The sequence below is a fragment of the Castor canadensis genome, chromosome 11 (genome assembly GCF_047511655.1).
Source record: "Castor canadensis chromosome 11, mCasCan1.hap1v2, whole genome shotgun sequence".
Lineage (NCBI taxonomy): Eukaryota > Metazoa > Chordata > Mammalia > Rodentia > Castoridae > Castor > Castor canadensis.
Genome location: NC_133396.1, coordinates 125,683,224 through 125,698,651, shown reverse-complemented (window position 1 = coordinate 125,698,651; position 15,428 = coordinate 125,683,224). Strand labels below are relative to the sequence as shown.

Here is a 15,428-nt window from a genome sequence, read left to right as displayed (position 1 = left end):
AGGCGTGGTGGCACATGCCTGTGATTCCAGCTATTCAGGAGGGCATGGCAAGAGGATCATGAGTTTGAAGCCAGCATAGGAAAGTTAGTGACATTCTGTCTCAAAAACAAAAGGGCTGGAATTGTCACTCAAGTGGTAGAGTTCTTGCTTAGCATTCACTGAGCCCTAGGTTCAATCCTCCCCCTTGCAGAAAGAACGAATTATCGTTTACTCTTCTGAAGACAACATAAGATTTTAAAAACTGCAACACTAAATATAATCCTGGATATTTAATCCTTGATGCTTTGGAGGACACTTTAGAATTCTGAGGGGCCTAGGGCTGAATCTCCGGTAATGACTCTGGATTTTGGAGGTGCTGTGTCGGTGTCCTAGAACACTGGCTAAGGGAGGCAGTGAAGGCAGCAGATGTAGCACGGAATGGCAATCAGGGGCCCCAGGGTCTCATCTCAACTCTGTTCCTAATGGCAGGGTGACCCTGATGAGTCATTTCCCTCCCCCAAAACCATTGGCTCCCAAAGTTGGGATTCCCTGCAACTCTGATGGTCTATGCACTGTGTTGGTTTGCCATCACAAACCAACTACCTACAACAGCAGGGAGAAGGTCTGAAACACTTCTGTGAATTTACAAAGCCTGTGGCTGCGCTTCTACCTCAGTGACCTCAAACCAGTCAAGTGTAGCATGAGACAGGGGACCAGAGAGCAAGAAGAACAGGAACATCAGAGTCATAGATCATGGCACAGTTTATTGTTGAATTTGTCATGCTCATTGGCAAAGACACTCACAGGTGAAGGTGGAGGAGTGAATGTGCTGTCATTTATCCTGCCTTCTCAGACTGAGGAGAGCTATTCTGCTATCAGTGAACTAAGAGGTTCAGTGACAGGGATGTGTCCTATGCTGGGACTGGTGATTCTGAGAAGGCAGTGGATGAAGAGATAACAAACCAGCTCCTCTTGGCCCCAGGCCTTGTTCAGAGAGTTCAAGGGAGAGAGGAATCCAGCAAGGTATTGGCCAACCTGCATGTACTGCAGGGGTTCCAGGAGGCCCATATTTCACACGAGCCTTTATGTGCAAAGTTTTTTGTTACTTACATGAATATCCATTATCTCACTTGACTTTTCTTCTCAGGCTTGCCCCCCCCCCACTCAGCTCTGGAGTAGGTTGAACGCTACCCATTGTAAGAAAAACTCCAACAAGAGTAGAACTGAGTAATAATTCTTTTTGTTACATAAATAATGTCAATGATATATATACAGCCTCTCTCTCTCTCTCTCTCTCTCTCTCTCTCTCACACACACACACACACACACACACACACATGCTGCGTGCACCCTCTTGGGCGTCTTCATGATGATCTAAGCAGGAACTCCGTGTATAACCACTCTGAATATAAACGTATACTAAGACTCAAGCCTGTCCTTCTGTTCACTTCAGAGACCAAGGAGCATTTGAGAGAACCCGGCCACTGTCCCAGTTCTGAGCCTTGAGGTTGCACAGGCTTCAAGGCAGAGCCATTCTCCCTTCTGGTGGGTCAGTGCTTCCAGCATGGTGGCTACAGCCTACTCCTTCAGCAAACCCAGCTTCTTCAGAGCCTCCCTCCTGTTTTCATCAGGGATGCCCTTCGGGGAGATCTTGACACTGACACAGGGGGGTCGAGGAAGCTTGTCATAGCTCTGTCCTTGGTAGGACAGGCGCTTGGAGTTTGGGCCCTGCTCCAGGTCAGCCAGCTTGCCCACCTGGATACCTGCAAAGTCCTTCCCTGTGCCCAAGGAGGCAGGGCGTGGCCGGGAGTTACGCAAGACACTAGGTGAGATTTTGTTCAAGAACGAACCTTTTCCCAGAGACGTGCTGGTTTTGGGGCTGGGGTCTTTCTCAGCAGAGAGGTAGCTGCTCAGCCCCACGCCTGAACGCTCCAAAGTGTTGGACTTGAAGTTCATCTGCCTCAGGCCAGGGATACTGCTCTCTTGAAGAGTCAGCCCAGAGTCTGGCCTTGGCTGAGAGAGGGGAGTGTGTGCCTTTGGGGCCTTAGGGATAGGAATCGGCATGGATTGGCCAGTTGCGACCTTCTCTGGAGGGGCTTCCTGGGTAGGAATCCAAACCTTGCCCGGAGTAGACGTTGAGCCTGGAGTCTTCATTGGGGAAGGCCCCCGTGCTGGAATCAGAGCCTTCCCTGCAGCAGGAACAGGTGGAGCGGCTGGCTGGGCTGGGGCTGGCACCGGCACTGGGGAAGAGCCCTGATGCCCAGCTTCCTTAAATCTCATAGAGCTAGTGGGCTTGCTGACATGGACACCGGGCTCTTCTTTGTCCTGGGGCAGCCCCAGTTTCTCCAGTGCCTCTCTGCGAGCTTTCCTCTGCTCCTGCAGGGAAGATGAGACCAGGCTGGAATCTCCAGCCTCAGCATGGCGGGACAACCAGTTCTGGGGATGACTGTGGAAACTGCTTCGGCTGCTCTTCAGAACAATATTAGGTGGCAGCTTCCGGGGCTTCGGGGCTGTGAGGGGAGCTGGTCCAGCATTCGAGTTGCCCCCTGATGGGAGGGGAGGGGCTTCAGCAAGTCCTGGTTGTCCTGAGCCTTGTGTTGAGCTTTTCTCACTGGCCTTACGGGACATGGCTTCTGAAGATACCTCTTCTCTCTTCTGGGGGCTGACGGATGGGTGGAGCTGGGGCGTGTGACTCTGCTCTGTTGGCCCCTTGGGCAGGCTGTCTTCCCTACACTGCTCTGGGTGGATGTCCTGGAAGGCTTCTGGTGGAGGGATGAGCACCACGTTCAGGTCAAGGGCAGCACCCTGGGGGCTGGCAGATGCCCGACTGGGCTGGCTGCTCTGACTGACCTGTTCTTTCCCAGGTTCTGCTATAAGCCTGTGAGATTCACCAGGGAAGTGGCCGTTAGTCTGGGTGGTACTTTTCTTGAGCTTCTGGTTTCTGCCAATGTGGATGTTTCTGGGAAGGCTGTAGGAGCCAGACTTGAGGCCCAGGCCTTGGAGCTCAGGAGGATGGGATACGGAGGACTGGATTGCTCTCCTTGACTCTGGACCCTGCTGAATGATTGTCTCCTCTGGGTTTCCTGTGAGGATTAGGGAGAACAGGCAAAAAAAAAAGAGTGACAGAGATGAAAGCCCTGCCGCAGAGGCGAAAGCAAGTACTTCTTGAACTTTCTTTCCTAAAGAACAGTGAATGGGTTTTGTCAGTCTGTTTTCTTTGCTTTTAAAGAGGCAACACTCTTGTCCATCTAGATTAATAGGTCAATAATAGCAGATTCCTTTTACTGAGGATTTGTTTTTCTGTAATGGTTGGGGGAGGTTGCCCCGTGATTGCTCTGTGCCCTTGACTCAGGCCCTCCCAGCTTTCTACAGATGCACCCAATTTAAGAAGAGAATCGGGACCGTTCCTTGAAGCTATCTTGGGGCTCCAAGGTAACTGAGCCTAGTGGAAGCATTCTAACCAGTGGTTTGCTCTTGACTTGACCAGCCTTCTGCCTTCTGTCTTCTGCTTCCACTTTACCATGAGCATCTGGACAATTCTATAACAGCATAGTGCCCTGCACCAGACAGTGACATGGCCTCTTGCCTTCCAGTGAGTGTGGCAGACACCTCAGGCTCACTGGCTTAGTGACTTGGCCTCAAGGGGCAGTGAAGCCCCATGTCCCCATTTGTAACCTATCCCAGGGAGGATCTAATGCATTGTTAATAAATATTAGTCCAGTGAATGGGTAGATGAGTGTAGCTCGATATGAGTGGGATTGCTCTCTGGAGTAAAGTTCTCCACATACCCTGGAACATATGGATCACTCTTGTGTGCCTCTATCCCCTTATGCTGAGTTTCAACACTCCTGGCTCTCTACCCTCTCTAACAAGAGCCTTGAGCCACCACCCTCTGCAGCTGGGAAGCCCTTCCCTCCTCTTATCTCCTGCAGCCTTGCCCTCTGGGTCACCCAGATTAGCTCTCCAGACTGACTCAGTCTCTCCAGGGCCACCTTTCTAGCCCTCCCTCTCTCCCCTACCTGTGGATGAGAGGATGGGAGTTGGCTTACCCCTTTCCCTCTCATGCCTCTGCTATTTCCTAGAAAGACATAGGGAGTTGGTTTGCTAGTGGTCCCTCTTCCCCTCCAGAGACAAGCTTTATTCCAGCCAGAAGAGTGCATAATTCCTTTTTCTGCCTGTGACCATTGGAGCAGAGGGCAGGGGTAGAAAGTAGACAGAAAGAGACTCTGATTTTCTGGGTATTGTTCCCCAGATAGTCTGTCTTACCGTGGGGAGCCAGCTGTGTGATGGGCAGTGCTTGGAAACCTCGGGGAGTGGTGGCTGGTTCCGACTCGTCGGTGGACAGTCCACTGTCAGCCTCAGTATCCAAAGAACCAATGGTCTCCTCCAGGAAGAGCAGACACTCCTTCTCTTCAGCAGACAGGAAGTCGTAGCTGTCACTCTGTGGGAGAAGGAGTTGTGAGAGGGAGCTCTTGCAGAAACTGGCGGGGCCTGAGAACCACCCTGCTATGGGGAAAGAATGCTGAAGGTACTGGCAACCTTTCCCTGATGCTATTCTGCAAACCTGCTGGAGTTGCTTCTGAAAACTGTGGAACCAGGAAGGGAAGAGATTGTCAGGCTGGGGGCCCACCAGCACCCAGTCTTAGAGGCCAGGCAGACAGAAGGCAAGGGGCCTTTCTCTTGCCCAGTCTTGGGTAGAACGCTCAGTGGCACAGATCAGAAGCTGTCCCAGCTTCTAATTCCAGTTCTGTGTGATCTTTGTCAAGCATTTCACTGTGTGTGTCTCTGATTTAACTCCAAATTATATGAGTAAGAAAGTGGTTTGACCTGAAACTTGAATGGTATTACTTTTAACTTTCCAAAGTACTTCTGCATACTTGCTCTGATATGTCAAGGACAGAATGAGGACAAACAGGAAATGTAGCCAACTACTGGCTCCCAGGCCAATGTGAACAGTGGCACGACTCGCCACAGATAAATGTACTTAATAATTTATACTTGACTTTGAAGCACATTCCATACAGAATTTTTTCCCCTCGCATATTTACTTTCTTGATGGCATTTGTCTCTAGCTAACATTCAAATAAAGTGTGTATTTTTAAAGCAAATATTAGCTTAAGGGGATGAAGAACATGGGTGATTTCGTGAGAGGGGAAAGCAACTTAGTATTAAATATTATGAAGCATTAATGTAGATCATTTTCATTATGAGAAAGTACAGAGGCATATTTGGAGGAAGATATTATGGCCATCTCTGCCCATTCTCTACAGGTGAGGAAGACTGATAGAAAAGTTGCTCTTCAAAGAAGATTGAAGGAAAAACCAAAAGGGCAAAAGGAAATATAAGAAATTTGGCTTGAATGTTTTTCTTGGTATGTCCACCTTTCTTCCTGATATTTGGGACACTTTAGAGTTCTATACCCTCCAGCCATTCAGATGACCAAGGAAAATTTTGAGATACACCTAAAAATATCCTGGAGAGAGGGAAGAAGGTTGTTAAATAACCCTTCCAGTTGCCCCTCCCTTTGAAGAGTCATTGGTCAGGTTACTGACTGGGCCTACACATCAAGAGAAGTCCCAAATATAGCCCTTGGAGTTTCCTAAACAAAGATCTGTTTTACTGCTGTCTTCCTTCTAAAACAGCCTTGCCAAGGAAAAGCCAACTCTGAATTTCTCCTTTGTAGATTATTCACTTTGAAAACCTTTAATCCTTGTCACATTTTATGTCCAATGGAATGTGACAATTTACATTGGCCTCTCCTATCAGAAACAGGAAGGTGTTTCTCTGTCCTTATCTTCTACGGTCAAAAAGAAATTGTGTATAGACTGTCTGCACTTTGGATATGTGTGTGTGTGTCTGTGTGTGTTGCTTTCTCTTCTGTTTTTATATGTCAAAACTCATTAACTATATTAAACATCTTTACTATGCAGTAGAGATCTTTATAATCCTTAATTTTCAAATACCTGTACAGAACATAATGAAGTAAACTTAAAGTTCTTCGGCGTAATTATATATGTAACAAGGATGAACAGCAAAAGAAGGCTTACATTTGGATGTAAGGACAGATTTACTCTTTCACACCAGTTTTACAACAACCAAGATTTAAATTCAAGCCCAGAAAAATGACAGTTTACTACATATGCCACTCACAAATAGTTAGACACTGACTTTGGAAGTTTCCTGGTCTCTGCTCCAAGATGAGCTGTTTCTTTTCTACACAGTAGCAAGTGCTAAGTGCTTTCTATGCCTCTCATTAATTCCCTCCAAGAACTCTGTAAGTTAGATGTTAATATTATCCCCAGGTTAAGAGTGAGGAGACCAAAGCTTAAGAGAAACTAAGTACTGTGCCCAAGGCCATGTGGCTTGTAAGCAGAAAACCCAGACTTTTTTGGATCCAGGGTTTAAGGTTCTAATCTCTATTATCTTTGATATTTGTAAAAGATTGAAGTAATGTTTTTCATTGCAGAGAACTTCAAGACGCCATGTGCTGCCTGGAGTCAGTGGCTCACACCTGTAATCCTAGGTACGTGGGAAACTGAGATTAGGAGAATTGTGGTTTGAGCCAGTGCTGGCAAATAGATTGCAAGACACTATTTCAAAAATAACCAGAGCAAATGGACTCAAGGTGTGACTCAAGCCCTGCTTTGCAAGTATGAAGCCCTAAGTTCAAACACCAGATACACCAAAAAAAAAGAAAAAGAATCTACATGCTATTTGAACCTTCTGGATTCCACCATGACCTCAGATCATAGGCCTGCTCCCTCTTTCCAGCTCAACCTCTCAACCTAACCAAAGTTGGGGGAAAAGCCTCATTGGTCTTATTTCTCTCTAAGGCTATCCCACCCCATTCTCTACAGAACCAGGAGTGACTCAGAGGCAGAAAGCACCCAACTGCTGTGTGAGTCACTCGCTGACACTGACGAGGAAGATGAAAGAGAAGGCACAGTGAATGATGACGAGTGACAGAGCAGAGCAAGGCAAGGCAGGGCAGGGCAGGGCAGGTGTGCAGAGAGCTGGCCAGGTTGCAGGAAGGAGTACGTACAGATCCAGAGTGGGTGGAGGTGGTGCTCGTCATGCTGTCACAGCTGCTGATGCGGGTCACGGGTTCTGAGCTGGGCCCCGCTGGCCACAGCTCTCTCTCGGGCATCGCCTGAAGCAAGGTGCAGGGGTGGCGAAAGGGGCTCCCAGAGGGGAAGCGAAGGGAAGTGAAGAATGTCCCAAGCTGGGCCTGAAAAGAGAAGAATCAAAGCCATGTGTGAGCCAAGGCTTCTGCAAAGCTCTGCCCAGGCCCCGGGGCAGCATGGCAGCAAAGACAACCAAGCAAGCAGAGAGCTGAAGGGGGCCATGAACAGACATGACCTAAACCCCACCCCCAGCCTGCATGGAAGGACATATCAGCTGGCTCAGATACAGGCAGAAGGATGGACTTAGGTGGTGGAGGGGCAGTCTAGTAAGAAAGGAGTTTCTATCCCTTCTCTTAGTTACTTTTTTCTCAAAACCAGGGTGCTTCACCTATATTTTCACTATTATAAACAATAGGTATTACAGGATTTAATAACTTGAGTTCTAGATGTGGTTGGGTCTGGTTCAAATCTCAGTTATAGATATTTGACTTGAGGCAAATTATTCTTTGAGTCTGTTTTTTGCTCATTAGGTAGGGTTAATGGAAGGATCAAATGAGAACAGCACAGTGTAGTTGGTAGTAAACCAAACACTTAATGAATAAAAGGAATAACTACTATTGTTCTGGTAGTAAGAAAAACACAAGATCCATCTAGGACCAAACTAAACTGAAATCATCAGAACAAGAGTTTAGAAAAGAAGGGTTCTGGTTAAGTGGGAGACATTACGCTCAAGAAAAGAAACAGGGACCTTAGTACAGCCTACTTCTTAAGAGTTGTTACGAGAATATACTGTAATAAAATACTCCATGTAAGACACTTTGCATGGCACATGGACAAATAATTTTCAGCTGCCATAATAGTCAATCTCATCAACATCACAACTGCCAAAGCAATGGCCATCATCGTCTCCTGTCTGGGTGACATGAACATGGCTCCTGTAGGGGTTGGCACAAACACAGTTTCCCTTCTTTGCCTCACCTCCTGCATGTCTTTCCAACAAAATTCCCTAATCTGTGTCAGATGAACAAGAAAAATGTCCTTCCAATTCCAACTCGTTAAGGAAAAAAATTTCAAGTGTATTATGACAATAGTAACAGAAAAGGAAGTCAGTGCTATCACTGGATGTCCCAAGGATTTTCCTATGTCTGTTTGTGGGATATACTCTGCCACAATTAGGCAGGTCAAGGGTGACTCTTCTATGTAAAATAAAATTCAAAAATAATTTGATCAAAAAATAGTTTTAAGTTTAAACAGAAAGTTGGGGGAGAGCTAGAATTATAATAAAAATGTGTTCTACCTGAGATGTGGGGACTTGGGGATTAAGGCAGATATCCCCTTGTCAATAGTTGCTTCCAGTGCCAAAGTCAGGTTTGGGCTGGGTTGGGTGAGTCAGCCTTCCAACCCAGTAGTTCTGGCGAGTATAAGGCCTCATGGAGCAACTCTTCTTCTTGGGAGGAGCCCCTCAAATGGTGCAGGTAGGGAATGGCAGGACACTGGGGGAAGAAGGGGAAAATCCCTAATGAGCTAGACACATATGGTTCATTAGGGCACAGAACCTCTCAGGAGATGAGAGGACCAAAGAGGCTCAATGATAAATTAACATTGGGTGAGAGCTCCTAGGATTTCTCCATTAGGGGAGTTCCTCAATATGGAGAACCCAAAGAAACAGGAACATGAGAACTATGGGGGACGTTCAGTCATTTCAGTTATGCACTCCAGTACTGACTGTCCAAGTTCCATTCTTGATGTTCTATAGGGTTGAGGCTATTACGGCAGAGGCATCCATCTCTCACAAGCTTAGGCACACAGAAGGCACTCAAAAAATGCTCTCTGAAGAAGCTTATCACCTGTTCTAGGGTCTAGTGGGTAGAGCTGTTAGAAGGCTCTTCTTGGCTTCTAAATCATTACTGTAAGCTTTTTCTTAAATATTTTATTTCACAGAGAATAAATGGCTCAGCAAAATTTGGGGCATGTTTTCGGTTAAATTGACATTTATGAGCACCTCATAGGTACTGGGGGGCATTAAACCATATCAGACAAAGTCATTTTTTCAAGCAGTCATAGTAGATCCCAGCATCTGGTTTTTGGCTCCAGTTTTCTTCTATGTAAAAACTGTGGCAATAAATATTTAAATTGACTCACTGTAATTAAGATAATATTTTCTCTGAATGGGCAAGCAGGTGCTGCCTCTTACTTTCAGAAGAAATTATAACCATTGTTCTTCCAAGTAGGCTTCAGGCTTTACAGAAGGTTGCCAGCCTCTCCTTCCTCCCAGGACAGCTTATAGAACTCTCACTTCAGAGCCTGAAGCAGCTAAAAGAGATTCAAGCAATAGGAGTAGCACTGCCTCACAAGAACCCGACATGCTATCAGCATACTAGAGCATGCTACAGTTCACAAAATATTTTCAGCTATGCTAACAAGATCTTCAGAATAACCTGGTAATTTAGGCAGACTATGACATTTTCTTCACTTCACAGATGAGAAAAATGGCGCTCTTCCCACTACCCCTTCCTAAGGGAAGTAAGGGATGATCCACTCCTACATGTACAGGGCAGTCTGTTCCTCCAGAACTCTAAAAGGCATCTTTGGGACTGCTAAGATGCCACAGAACATGCATGGAAAGAAGGATCACTGACCACCTCTGACTAAATGCCAAAGCCCAAAGACCACCTTTCTCTTCTACTTCAAACCTTAAAACGTGTGCAGTATCTGGGTCATCTTTCTACTTCCAGGCCAGTGTACCGCCCCAACAACAGACCCTTTTGAGTAAAGAAATGACACCAAATGCCATTGGAGCTCCTGTCAGCAGGCACCATACAATCACTGAAGAGAAAAATCTGGACCTCCAACTGAACTGAGCAAGCCCTCAGGTGCCAGCGCAGTGAATAAAAAGTCTTTTCTTTATCCACCTTTCCACACTCTCTCACCAGCTCAGCCCAAACTAGATGGTTTCCTTCTACCAACTTTACAACCTTGAAACTTGTGGGTTTATATATATATCAGGTCAGCCATCGAAACTGGAGGCATTTCTGCCTGATAAGAAACCCGAGAAACAAGCAAAACATTCAAGGTGAGAGTTTAGTATCTTTTCACCCTTGACCTCTTTGGGGGACTTAATAGAAAGAGGGGATGGGTTAAGAAATATGCACAGCCTTTAGTTAGGGCCACCCATCCAAAGACATTAAATATTAACTACTCCACTGAAACTAGCCAAGTCTTGGAAGAGAGTAAATAAATAGCATGTGGAGTTCTGGCACCTGAAGGGGGAGAGGATTCGAGCCCCATTCTAGGCTGGCTGAAACAGATCTTCTGAACAGACCCAGGCCCCACTTAGCACTCTCCTCCTATGAACCCACCTTCATATATTCTAACAGCTCAGCCTCTCTTTCTAGAAGTCAGAGAGTTTTCCTTTGTCCCTTAGACCAGAACCTCTGGTTACTCAGAAAGGCTTTCTTCTGCCTTGAGCTGAAGAAAATCCTAAGAAAAATGCCAGACAGACTGAAATTTGCACTTTGTGCATGTTCCTCTGCCACAAGCACACAGGCAAGTTTCTCTGTGTGTTTAGGCAACCTTAAGTCTCTCTTTCTCCAGTGGTTTGAGGGAATATGTGGGTAAAAACACTCTCTCCACAGAAGTGACCTCCACTGCTGACAAGTTCACCATCTATGGAGCCCTCAGGCTGTGAACGTAGTGGGCTGGTTCTGGATGCCGGGGAAGCTAATGGTTAAAGCTCCAGTTTTTAGGACTGGAAACCCAATATATTCTTTCAGGACTGCATGTATCAGGCCCTGGAAACCTGGTCTTCCCACTTCTCTTTCCTCTGTAGCAGAAGGCAAGGAGGAAAAGTTAGGCACCAGGGTGCTAACACCCATGGTGGATAAGGAGAGCTGACTTGCTCCTTTGACTGGACTTCTATATCCAGTGTCCCGTGAGGTATACCTGCTACACTAACTGCCTGAAGGAGCACAAAGCAAAACCACCCCACAAAGCCTCTCCTCCCCATGGACTCTGCCACACTACCTTGGCCGAAGCCCCAGTTGGAACTCTGACCAGACTTAACATGCTGCTGTAAAATAAAATTTGGGTGAGGCCAGGCACAGCCAAGTAGCTTTCTGTTTGCCAGTGTCTGGATCTATTAACAAGCAAAGTCTGAAAATTATTAACTGAATTCAAATAAACTTGACTTTATGGCTAGATTTTCTGTGGCTTTTGCAAAGATGAGCTGGCAGTGGAGTTTTCACATGTGCAAACCTTACATCCCCTTACAAACAACCTAGCACAGTTCATACTTTGCACAGCTGTCCACAGAGTGCTCCATTATCGCCCTCCCTGATCAGCCATACATACACTGCACCCTTTATTTAAATAAAGATAGGCACTGAGGTGATAAAGTCATGGAAGAATTTCCTGTTACAAATGCAATGGAAAACCAAGGGACTCTGCTCACCTGGGCGTCCCCCATTTTGACTTTCTCTGTTCTATTCTCTTCCAAAATCACAACTCAATCTCAATTGCTGGGAGATGGAAAATTCCAAAACAATTTTTTGTTGTTGTTGCTTTGCTTTTGTTTTTTGGGACAGGGCTTGCCAGGTTGCCTAGGCTGCCTAGCCTAAGCCTATCTATCCTCCAGCTTCTGGAGTGCTAGGATTACAGCTGTGAGCCACCACACCCAGCTCTATTTTCTTTCCTTACCAAACCTAAATAGGTAAATGGAAAAAAGATGTTTCCCAGACTTAGTCTTCACAAAATGACTCCAATTTTAGAAAGCTACCATCTGGCTCTGATCCCAGGCTGGGCTCAGGACCTTAAGGGACAGAGAAGAAAACCCCTTGCTGGGTGTAGAGGGACACCCCTGCCCTCCCTGCCCAAATGCATGAAGCCCTTCTTCTTGCTGAAGAATAAGCAACAGTTAGTGATTAACTCACCTTCACTGGGTTGGGAGCTGAAGAGAGGAAAGATACCCTTGTATTCCAAAGGGCAGAGATGGAGACAGAGACAGCTCCCCCTGCCTCCTAGGTTCTGCTTTTGACCTCCTCCTGACTTACCTACACAGGTAAATGCTTCATCTGTGCAGCCTTGCCACACCCTATCTGACTCTCAGCCAATCCTAGCTTCCCTCCCTACTTCTCATTCCAGCTGTTTCTCGTGGGAGGGGTTGGGAGGGGAATGAGCAGGGCGGTGCTGCTCTCGGTTAGCCAATCATCTCCTGCCCTCTCCTTCCCCTGCTTAGAGCCAGTGAAGAGCCCTTTTAAAAAAAAAAAAAAAAGGAGGGCTGAAGGGGAGGAGATTGAGCAAGTTTAAACTGGGGAGTACAGGAAAGGAGAGAAAGGAATTGACTGGGAGTAGGCCAAAGATACTGTGATTTTTAATCTTGATATAAGGGAACACAGACAGTTCCACTGGGCAGTGTGCTTTTGTAAGGGTCTTTTGAAAACTTGATTTAGAATTGCCTTTTCCACTTGGAGCTAAGTATTCCTCTGAATTCTCCAGGCTAAAATCCTTTGTGGGCAGTTTTGCCACTAGTGTTTCTAGCTGTTCAGAACCATGTTCATGGCAAGCCTTTTTCTAGCAGCTCATAAGCCTACAAACTCCACTCAGGCCACATAAAGAGAAGGGGCTTGGCTTGGTGTCCTTGAGCCATCCACACCCCGGCACTTGCTGAGAATCCTCTTGGCCTCCTTTATTTCTGGGAGGAAATGAAACCATTTTCTCTCCCTCGAGGTCTTTGTCGTGATGAACAAGTGACCAGACAGTCTGGAGGGAAGGGCCTTGAATTCCATCATTTGGGTCTCTGGTATCTTTTAGCTGATCATGGAAGGTGGTAATGAATAGTTAATAAACATAAGATAAGGTACCAACCAGGTTAGCAACTCTTGTCTCCTTTCATGGGCAGATTTTTGACACCTGTAGGAAGAAGAAAGTAGGTAGAAATTCACAGCTTTCTGGAAGAAAGCTTCTTCCAGGTATGGAGGCCACTCTTGCCAGTGAGGATTTTTGCCTGGAAGCTGGTTGTTCCTGGATGTCGGTTATTGCTAATACGTATCAACTTTTCAGGTATTTTACTTACTAGCATTAAAAAGGCAAGAAGAAAAAGTTAAAATCCAAGCATAGTTGAGCTCTTGCTATGTGCTTAGCATTTTCATGTATCATCTCATTTTTGCTTCAACTCCAAAAGGAAAACACCGTTACTATCCAAATTTCACAGGGAGGTTAAATAGTTTGCCAAGATCAATGGAAGAGCAGGGATTTTAATTCAGGCACTGTGCCCTTGAGGTTGCTACGCTTTAGCATGATGTGTCTGCTTCTATTTTGAAGACTATCCCAAGTGGGAAATATGAAATACATAGACAATTTGCAGGTCTAATTCTAACCATTTGAGTCATCCTCTCCTATATCACTTCTGTGATATAGCTATTCATATGTTTTAGAAGATGACACACGGCTTTCATCTTTTCTCTTTCTGTGATCAGAGTTGGGGAGGAAAACAAGAAGTGTAGTGAGCCTGGGGCCAAGATGAAGAGGCAGGACAGACTAATGACTAGGAAGGGAATTTGAGGAAGCTTGGGACAACCCAGTACCCTACCAGCTAGCAGAGCTGACTGAGCACTTCAGGGCTATGACCTCTCTTCCTGATGTGTCATTCAAACATGCGTGATGTCATAATTGTTAACAAAACAGGAAGGGCATCTCCAAATCCGAAGTTCAATGGAAGGAGCCACCGAAGTTGATTCAGCTTCCTAGGTGTGTGAATTGAACATCTGTTTATAAAGATGAATTGAACTTCCAAGAGGATAAGAGGCACTGTCTTGTCTATGAACAGATACAGTTTTTCACTCCATTATAAATTTAGGATAATCAGGAGGGATCCCTATCTTTTCTGGGTAGATGCAAGGACAAAATACTCTTTCTTGTTTTTATATTTGTTCCTAGATATTCCTTTTTAAAAAAAACTTATGAAATATTTCAGATATCCCCTGGCATAACAGCACTATACCTAACGCCCAATTGGAGAAGGACATTAACACTACAGCTGAGGTTACAAGCCTTCTCATATTCTTCAAGGCACACATACGTCCTAGCTGAAAGAAATCTTTCTGACTTTGGTGTTTCCTATTCTGTATGTCCTTTAATTGTTTTCCCTGGAATTGATACTGGTTTTGCTTTGCTTTATTTTTTGCTTGGAAAAGTAAGAAGCCTCTAAGATTCCAAGACAATTGGGAAGGTGGCCTGGATGACAGAAAAAGGAGGACTTCCAAAGCCAGAAATACCCAAAAGAATAAAGTTCACTGATTGAAGTAGGTCTTTTGAGGAGGAGTGTGTATTGCTGCTCTTTGTATGTGAATTCTTGTTTGATGACCTGACTCTGAAATCTAATTACAGCTTAGCTCACCTGATTCATCTATTTCCACACTCCCTGTCCTCCCTCACCAGCCTGTTGTGGTGTAGTCAACCACCCTCATTGTCAGAGGTTGTTTACTATTTCCTTTCTCAGTCTTACCTCCCAATGAGGCACTCAGGTCCCCTATCCATATGTACACACACACACACACACACACACACACACACACACACCCCACTTTAAAACCAAAATAAAGCAGTCATTGGTTTTCCTCTTGCGGCTCCCTATACAGTTGGATTCTGAAGGATGCTTGTGGGCCTCTGCTCAAGCCATTCATGACCCTTACTAATTCACATCACAATCACATCTACCGGTGTCTTTGGAAATGTGCTGCCACCATTCTCAGGAAACGTTTTGTGCCCTGCATGTTCATGATACTATTTGCTGGTGCCCTAAGTGTGACCTCTAAAATACTGGGGAGGGAGGGAGGGGGAGTTTTCATGATTCAAGTAGGGCCTGGGGAACCAGGAGCTTGCTTTATAGAGAATGTACGGTGGGAGGGCAGAATTCCAATGAGGGTCATTTTACTTTGGCTATAAAGTGTAGGATAGGCCAGATTAAGCCATCTAATAGGTCACCAAATTCTCAGCAAAGTAATATTAGTCTTAAGCCTAAAACAATTAAGGGGGAACTCAGGGGTGTAATTAAGTAGCTCTGGGTGAAGGAGTTCTGTCATTACTTAATCACTAAGTAGTTTCTGGGAGTATTTATTTGTCCCATCTACCACGGAAATTTAGAAGATTCAGCTCTCTCTTTCTTCCCAGTGCTAATAAGTTTGAGGGCTGAGGTCATCAAAATTTTATAACACCAAATCTTGACACTTCAAAACTAAACCTGTAATGTCCTCAAACTTTCCTCTTTCCTCTCTCCCTGTGCCAGGTTCGGCATTTCACAGCAATCCTCAACTATCTCCTGGGAGATAC

The 15,428-nt window shown here is 45.6% G+C and overlaps 1 protein-coding gene across 2 annotated transcripts; it reads right to left on the bottom strand.

Annotated features, from left to right (window-relative positions):
• Positions 1–723: 723 nt before the first annotated feature.
• Positions 724–12,202, bottom strand: C11H1orf116 (chromosome 11 C1orf116 homolog). Of its 2 annotated transcripts, XM_074048459.1 has the most exons (5): positions 12,032–12,202; positions 8,401–8,596; positions 7,022–7,207; positions 4,246–4,420; positions 724–3,062 (listed from the first exon to the last, which is right to left on the bottom strand). In XM_074048459.1, exons 3-5 carry the CDS (start codon positions 7,124–7,126, stop codon positions 1,558–1,560), a joined length of 1,785 nt encoding a protein of 594 aa, XP_073904560.1. In that variant the 5' UTR covers positions 7,127–7,207; positions 8,401–8,596; positions 12,032–12,202; the 3' UTR covers positions 724–1,557. The 2 variants fall into 2 exon arrangements, with proteins under 2 accessions (XP_073904560.1, XP_020008686.2); XM_020153097.2 differs by lacking the exon at positions 8,401–8,596.
• Positions 12,203–15,428: the final 3,226 nt, after the last annotated feature.

Coding starts and splice junctions, on each gene's coding strand:
- C11H1orf116 (XM_074048459.1), bottom strand. CDS start 7,126: ATGCCCGAGAGAGAGCTGTGGCCAGCGGGGCCCAGCTCAGAACCCGTG. Junction 4,421..7,021: donor CCTCCACCCACTCTGGATCT/GTACGTACTCCT, acceptor CTTCTCCCACAG/AGTGACAGCTACGACTTCCT. Junction 3,063..4,245: donor CACACAGCTGGCTCCCCACG/GTAAGACAGACT, acceptor TAATCCTCACAG/GAAACCCAGAGGAGACAATC.